The following is an 8,007-nucleotide window of genomic DNA, read 5'->3' on the forward strand; positions in this document are numbered from 1 at the left end:
ACCAAGTGAATAATTGATAAGAAACTTCAAGAGAACGAGAGGGAGGTAAGTAGATAAGTTATTTGGCATATTAAATTGGAGAAAAGGGAGTAAGTAGTAACGTTGCTATTTGATAGGTAATTTTCAGAACACGAGATCACGTGATAAAAAATGTCAAAACCACCATACTTCTTAGTTCAACATTACTCATGAGCAATATTTTCACCAAGTACAAGTATGTATGACATCTAACTCTTATTGAAAATAAATAAATAAGGGATATATTAAAAATTAAAAAACAAAGTGATTTGTGACTAAAATTGTAACTCATATAATGAAAAATAAGATTTTATACAATAACACAATTAAAATAAACTATGATACATCATTTCAATAAAAATTATTTTAATTCTGAACAACTTTTTTTGTTTTTACACATATATAATATTGAATATAACCATATCGTAAAAAGTATTTAACAATGTATTTTAATCAAATGTGTGATTATACTTATCACAATTATTATTTTTAATTTATAAAAATATTTTAATTATGTATTTTAATCGAACCCGTGCAACGCACGGGTTTACCCCTAGTAAATTATAATAGTAGGCAGGCAGGAATAGGTGGAGTCCACAATGAATAGCATCAAATGCTTATTGGGACTCGCACTGTTACTGAATTCCAAGAACCACACCACAACCATCCATTATTATCTCTCCTTTTCATTTCCTTTTCCTTAATTATTTTTAAAATCAACAATTTTCATTTTCTTTTTTCCTTTTTCTGCTTCCTTATTGGTAGAGTTATAACCCATCTCTTGTCCCTCTCTCTCTCTCTATCAGAGAGAGAATGAAAACGTAGAGAGAGAAAAAAGATAGAGTGAATATGTTAATGTGTCACAAACCAAAACAGTGTACAAAAAGTAGCAAATGCCAAATGGTAGTAGTAGTGCAGTTATAGTACCATTGTTTTGTAGTGTGTAAGAAAGTAAAAGCACCCCTCAGCTCAACTATAGTCGGAAAGTTGCTATACTACATAAAAGGTTCTCTCTCTCTCTCTCTCTGTTGATTTTCTGTTACGACACGTTTGAATTTGCTGTTATTAAGGCTTTTATCATTTTCCTTTACTTTGTTGTACCACTGTCTATAATTGACTCCATTAAACCATCTTTTTTCTTCAACACTGATTTTTATTTTTCTGGGTTGTTCTAAATTTTTCCAGGCTCTCTATTTTTTAGCTAAAGATTGGATTTTTAAGGGTTTTTGATTGTGGGGTTCTGTTTATTTCATCTGGGTCATCACCAATTTCCTTGTAGCAGATATGGTTGCTTAGAGCTTTCTTTGGGTATTGGAAATTGGAATTGGGTATTTGTTTTTGTTCTGAATAGAAGAAGAATTTAAAGTTAAGAGTTTGATCTTGGTTGTGGTTGGATACACTGAATTATTGAATTGGTGAAGACTTTTTGATTTTTTTGTTTGGAAATGGTGGTTGGTGCTGTTTGGTGAATTGGGAAAATTGTTAGATAGAAATAGTAAAGAGAGAGATAAAGATGGAGGCAGAGTCAAACAGAGGTTATCATAATGAAGACATAAATTCATCTATGAGTAGACATGCAATATCATTTCAGCATGGTGGTATGAATAATAGCATGTCAGAGATGGTCCCAATGGGTAATTATTTTGGGTTAAGTAGTTCATCTGGGATGATGTATCCTGGAAATTCATCTTTCATCAACAGCAGCAGCAACCAGGTTGTATGTCAACAAGGTGGTGGTGGTGGTGGTGGTGGTAATCCATCTAGCTCTTCTCTTCTTCTTGATTCAGTCCCAGGGCTTAAGCATGACACAGGGTTGGCTGTTGAATGGTCTCTTGATGAACAGTACAGATTGGAGGAGGGCCTTGCTAAGTAAGTCATTTGTTTTCATTAATAATTTTAATTTAATTATCAGCATTAGGCCTTGAAATTATAAGGGTCGATTAATTTATGACCACAATTTTAGAAGTTACTATATGCTTGTCTTGATGCAGATAGATAATTTTTAAATCAATATGTATGTCTTTCATTTGTTTTGATGGATGTTTACTTAAAAAATATATTGATGGAAAGACTAAATTGATTGACGTTAGCCTAGACATTGGGCTCAAGTGGTTAATGAGCTCCTTCTAGGACAGATCGTTGGGGAGAATCCGAGTTCAATTCCTGGTGGGAACAATTCTTGATCAGACTTTACTTACCTTGTGGCCGAACTCTGGATTACTGGTCCCCCATCCCCTAGGAACCAGAGGGTTAATACAAAAAAAAAAAAATTGATTGACTTGGTTTAATTTGAGGGACTAATTTGTTATTTTGTAAATTTGAGGACTAAATTGCTGGACCTTTACAATATTTCAAAGGCCAAAATTGCTGATTTACTCCATCTGTGTGTTACATTTATCCACATAGTAATTTGTTTTCAGTTTACTTTCCTACGAAAATAATTTAGGTTCTTTGAATCTGTTGATTAATGTGTTGTCTGTTTGCAAGCCTAGTCAGGAAGCATAAGCCAAAAGTAACTGTCTTTTTACCTGTGGACAACATGCAATGTTTTCCTACAGTGACCTTGATTTCCAAAATGTGATTTTTGTTTGACATTTCAATTGCTACTTAACATGCTACCAACTATTCTTTTCTTTGCTTGTTTGGAAATATTGGATTGGTTTTATGCTATTCTCTTCTAGATTTACTTCTGTTTTTGTATTTGTAATGATTATGCTAAATTTGTTTTTTATGGTGTGCTAATGATATTTATTTCTCTTTCTATAGTTTATATTTCACGACCTTTTGATTTCATGATTGTTATGTTTCATGACTAGTTATGCCAATGAGCCAAGTATCATGAAGTACATCAAAATTGCTGCAGTGTTGCCTGATAAAACTGTTCGCGATGTCGCTTTGAGGTGTAGGTGGTTGACAGTAAGCTCTTTTTCTTTCAACAATTTTCCCATTGTCCGTAGATGTCTGTGCTGCGTGCATGAATCCATTAAAGTAACTTGAATATGTTGCAAGTAGCTACTTTGAAAGTTGAATATACATAGTGGAAGTTCCACTTTTAGTCCAGTACAGAAGAAACTTTTAAATTCCAAAAGCATTAAAGTCACTTGAACATGTTGCAATTATTAACTACTTGAAAATTGAATAGGCATAGTGGAACTTCCACTTTGTAACACATTCAAAATTAAATCTTTTTGTTTACTGCACTTCACTTTGTAACACCTTCTATACGTTACTTTTGGCATTGTTACAATAGCTAAGTTTTGCATGGTTGTGTAGCTTAAGTGTTGTATAAGTTATGGTAAAATCAGTGGTAAAGGCAAGGTTTTAGGTTTTTGTTGTTATCACGGTAACAGTTCCAGCTATTGCAGAAAAATGAAGGAAATAAAGCTGATGGAACTTTCAATTGGGCCAAAATATGGTTGTGGTTGCTGCCGCAGCAATACTGTGGCTGCAATCGCCACTGCAGATCACAACTTGTAATCCTATTTAAAGGTTATGTTATGTTTCATCTCATAATCGCATCAACTCTTAATAAAATTAACCAAGATAACCTTCCTTGCCTTTGTTCCTCATTTAAAAATGGAAATTTACTAGGGTAGGAGTATTATTCATAAAAAAGAAAATTGTGCCTTGCATGAGCGTAGTGCATTGGACTTGAGTACACATAGAGATTTTCAATTCTACGCCTGTTTATGGAAGCTTAAAATACTGTTTCAAACATTTTTGCAGAGAAAGCGAAGGAAATCAGAGGAACACAGTACGGGGAAGAAGATCAATTATAGAAAAGTATGTGAAGTTTTGGAAGCTTCCGTACACATACTATTTTTCATATAATGCAGTGTTTGTTGAAGAGTTGTCTAGTTAATCTAGAATGATTCTCACTGATTCTCTACCTGATGTTTTAAGTAGTTTGAATTTCAAATATATTTTATAAAAAATTGAAATATATTGTTGATACTTCTCAACGTGCTTCATATCTTGTCAAGGATATTGATGATACTGGAATGTTATGTTAATAACAAAATATACTTTTGTTGCATCCCATAAGTGGGATTCCAGTTTTGATATATTGAATCAATTAATGTCTTTAGGATCTAATGTTGATTGAAGAACCAGTATTCTAAAGTCATGCTTCTTCAGGATAAGCCGGTGGAGTTACCATCACAATCAAATTTGCATTCGGCACTGCCCCCAAGCATGGGGTCATATTCTCACATGTCACGCGTTATGGGACAAAGTCAACGGACACTATATGATGGTTAGTATATCTATTTTCTAATTTTATGTCATGGTTGCGACTACATTATTTCTGATTTTTAAATTTTCTGGTCAGTTACGACTGAAATTTAGTGCTCTTGATTAGTGGTCTAAGAATGTGTGTTGACAAATTTCAAGCATTTACTGTGTCGTTTTTGTAACTGGAACCAATTCCGCATTTCATTATGTTCAGGAATTTGTGGGCCCATGAAGCAACTCATGGAGCAGAATGCTCAAGCTTTTAATCAAATCTCGGCCAATTTATCGACGTACAAGGTAAAAGCTCAACCATAGTTTGTGTCGGTTCTGTTTTACTATACTGGTGCAGCTGATTATTGTAGGCCCGTTACAAACCTGGAACATCTTATAACCATTTTTACCAACTGATTTAGTGTCTGAAGTATAAAGATATGTGGCATTTCACCTCCATAGATTTTCTAGGGGATGATTAATTCTTATCCTGTTTAGAAAAAGTTCACATTGTTATACATAGAAGAAAGATATCATATTCACATGACGTTGAACAGTTATCACATCAGTCGTGTCGCTGGACTCATGGTCCGATATTCCATATAAAACAATGGTCAATTTGTCTTTGTCTAATTACTCTCGTTAAACTTTTTAATTCATAGAAACAATGCTTTGATGAATTTCCAAATTTTCATTTTTTATTATTGTTTGAAGCTGTGATGATGACCATGTTGTTTGATAAACAGTTGCAGGATAACATTGACCTATTTTGCCACACAAGGCACAATATTAATACCATTCTAAACGAGTACGTGAATGTTTAATATAATTTACTGTTATCATATTTGTATTTGGATTTTACCTCTATGAACTTTGTGAAGATCACTGATTAATTTTGTGCAGTATGAGTGAGATGCCTGGCATTATGAGCCAAATGCCGCCACTGCCTATTGCCATTAATGAGGATCTTGCAAGAAGTATTTTGCCTAATAGAACTTAGGTAAGTTCTTAATCAAACTTTACTGATATCTTGCATTCCTATTTTGATGCTCTACAGTCAACTTGCTTCCATCTGTTTTATATGTGCAAGTCCATGATTAAATGAAATTCGCTGTCTGCTTAACAATACAACAAATTCCATTCTTAGGTCTTCATTAACAAATTAAAGCAATCCATACATTCTTGGTTCAAGTGGTTAGGGACTCGGGTACACCTTAAGCAAGTGGTCTAAGATTCAATCTTTGGCTCTTGCTATGGAGGAAACCCATTTGAAAGAGAACCCACCTTCTGTGTCCACTGTCCAATAGGTTTCCCTACGGAGATTAGTCACCGGTAAACAGCTGTAAATACTTCTTACGTATAACTTGGTTATAAAAAAAGAAGCAACCCATACATATAACAAGGAAGCCGAACCAACCAACCACTATATTTCAATTTAATTGATTAACCTAATTGGTTTGAAAATTTGAAGGCAACGATAGCTGCCACATATTTTTATCCTTCCAAAATAGTTGAAGTTAGTGAAATTTTTCATCGTGGAATTGTTCAAGTGGATCCATTTTTGGCTGAATGATAGTCTGAGCTAATAATCACAGTTTGTTTATTAAGTTGTGTTGCTGCCAGCCTGTCACCACTCACTACTACAAAGTCAGAGCATCTTTTTCGACGATGACCTCTTAATAATTCTCAACTTTTTAAAAATGTTTTGCATACTCAATATAGGTTTAATACCGCTTTTGGTCCCTGTAATATGAGGCCAATATGGTTTTAGTCCCTCCAATTTTTATTTCATTCTTAACGTACAAGATTCTCCCGCTTTTAGTCTTAGTCTTTGTTAGAATCTGACATTTAAATAATCATAGTTTACCGTACACATTGTATCGTACTATTTTATATTTGAAAATTAATATAAAAACATGAATATCTTGTCATATTTGTAAATTGTTGGATAAATAATCATAGTTTGACCGGTACACATTGTACCGTACTTTTTTATATTTCAAAATTAATATAAAAAACACGAATATCTTGTCATATTTGTAGATTGTTGAATAGAATATCAGATATAAAAGTTGATTGTTTTTATGTATTACTGATTCAAGCGTGCAAAGTGCTGACTTCATTAACATTGCCTTTCACAAATCAAAGTGCATCCATTGTTGTAGAGAGGTTAGCATCATTCATCGTGTGAAAGTCTTGGCCGCAACCGTTTTGGTGCTGCATGCAATGGAAGAGTCGGGGAGTAACTCACAAATACACATCTCAGGAATTTCTTTCCAGTGAGATTCTAATCCATCTTTTGATCTTACTGTTCCCTGGTTTGATTATTTTCATTTGATACAAAACTTGGAACTCGTGTATAAATAAATAAATAAATAAATAAATCTTCCTTGTAAGAAAAGAAAATGAAAATAGGAAAGTGATTAATATATTAAGGATTTGAACTGAATGCACATTTATAAATTATAGATATATTAGAATATTGATTGGAGTATGGTACTAGTTTATTGTAAGATGTGAAGGAAACTCATTATTATGTACATAATGTCTTTGTTATGAATTTAGCTTCTATAAAATAAATAGTGATTCATTTTGAAGGATTTTTATGGACATGTATGTGTACATAAACTATGGATATGTTGGAATATTAATTTTCAAATGAGATTTTTGAATTTACTCTAAAGAAACTTTTCTTACTAAAGTAACAAATGTTCCGCTGCTGACTCGAGAAATAGTTTCACAGGGGCTCGAAGGGCCTACTAATTATGGAGAAAAAGTACCAAATTTTCTTTTCCTTCTCGTGATCTTTAAAAATCACTCGCGTCTGAATTTATCCATTTGAATGCGAGGATGATTTTTTTTAGTGAGGATGCATAGAAAGTAGCATCCCTAGTTTTTGAGAATTAACTTCGTACCGCCACCAATTATACTCCTACCAACTGTTTTTTTTTTTTTTTTGACTGGACTGGTAACTCTACCAACTTGATTTGGGGTACGAGGTATAATTCTCCAAGGCCTCTTATATGAAAATTGGAAAATTTCTCATCGCACTACCCCATTTTCTCACCACACCCCTGGAAATTCCATTTTTGCCCTTGCTCAAAAAATTCGGAACGCGTTTTCCGAATTTTTTTTGCCTTCAAAAACAACTTCGGAATGTGTTTTCCGAATTTTTTTCAAATTTGAACTAAAAAAATTCGGAAAACGCGTTCCGAATTTTTTGAGCAAGGGCAAAAATGGAATTTCCAGGGGTGCGGTGAGAAAATGGGTAGTGCGATGAGAAATTTTCTGAAAATTGCTCTTCTGGTCTCTTATATTGCTCTAAGGCCTCCAAAACTAATGAAATTACTCCTCAAATCATTTTGGAACGTAGGTTTCAAATATCCTAGATTCCGAAAATGCACACATCAACACAAAGAAAAACAGAGCATTTCATGAACCATCTGCTAACTATGGATCAAACTTAGGCATCAATTATACATAATAATAACCTACTACAGACACTAACACGTGCATTTTACTCTAAATCCAGAAAATATAATTAAAACATCCTTTATCATACAAACACAATCAGCATAGAAAAACAGAGCATACAATTTGAAGAGCAAGTTCTGTTCATTTCTACGTCTAGCATAACAACAAGCATTGAGTACCAAAATCTATTGCAAATACATATTAAACAACAAAGGGTTTGAGATTAGAAATAATCGCAACCAGAAATGGAAGAAGAAATCACGTGATAAAATTGATCGCGAGAAAGAGTTT

At 33.4% G+C, this 8,007-nt stretch overlaps 1 protein-coding gene across 3 annotated transcripts; it reads left to right on the top strand.

Annotated features, from left to right (window-relative positions):
• The first annotated feature begins 647 nt into the window (after window positions 1-647).
• On the top strand, window positions 648-6,842 carry LOC123917702. Of its 3 annotated transcripts, none has more exons than XM_045969497.1 (9): window positions 648-1,024; window positions 1,204-1,887; window positions 2,835-2,934; window positions 3,745-3,801; window positions 4,156-4,273; window positions 4,466-4,548; window positions 4,989-5,050; window positions 5,146-5,242; window positions 6,391-6,842. In XM_045969497.1, exons 2-8 carry the CDS (start codon window positions 1,532-1,534, stop codon window positions 5,240-5,242), a joined length of 873 nt encoding a protein of 290 aa, XP_045825453.1. In that variant the 5' UTR covers window positions 648-1,024; window positions 1,204-1,531; the 3' UTR covers window positions 6,391-6,842. The 3 variants fall into 3 exon arrangements, with proteins under 3 accessions (XP_045825453.1, XP_045825454.1, XP_045825452.1); XM_045969498.1 differs by having other exon boundaries at window positions 673-1,024; window positions 6,408-6,842; XM_045969496.1 differs by having other exon boundaries at window positions 794-1,024; window positions 6,345-6,842.
• The last annotated feature ends 1,165 nt before the right edge of the window (window positions 6,843-8,007 follow it).

This window comes from Trifolium pratense, linkage group LG3, assembly GCF_020283565.1.
Source record: "Trifolium pratense cultivar HEN17-A07 linkage group LG3, ARS_RC_1.1, whole genome shotgun sequence".
Lineage (NCBI taxonomy): Eukaryota > Viridiplantae > Streptophyta > Magnoliopsida > Fabales > Fabaceae > Trifolium > Trifolium pratense.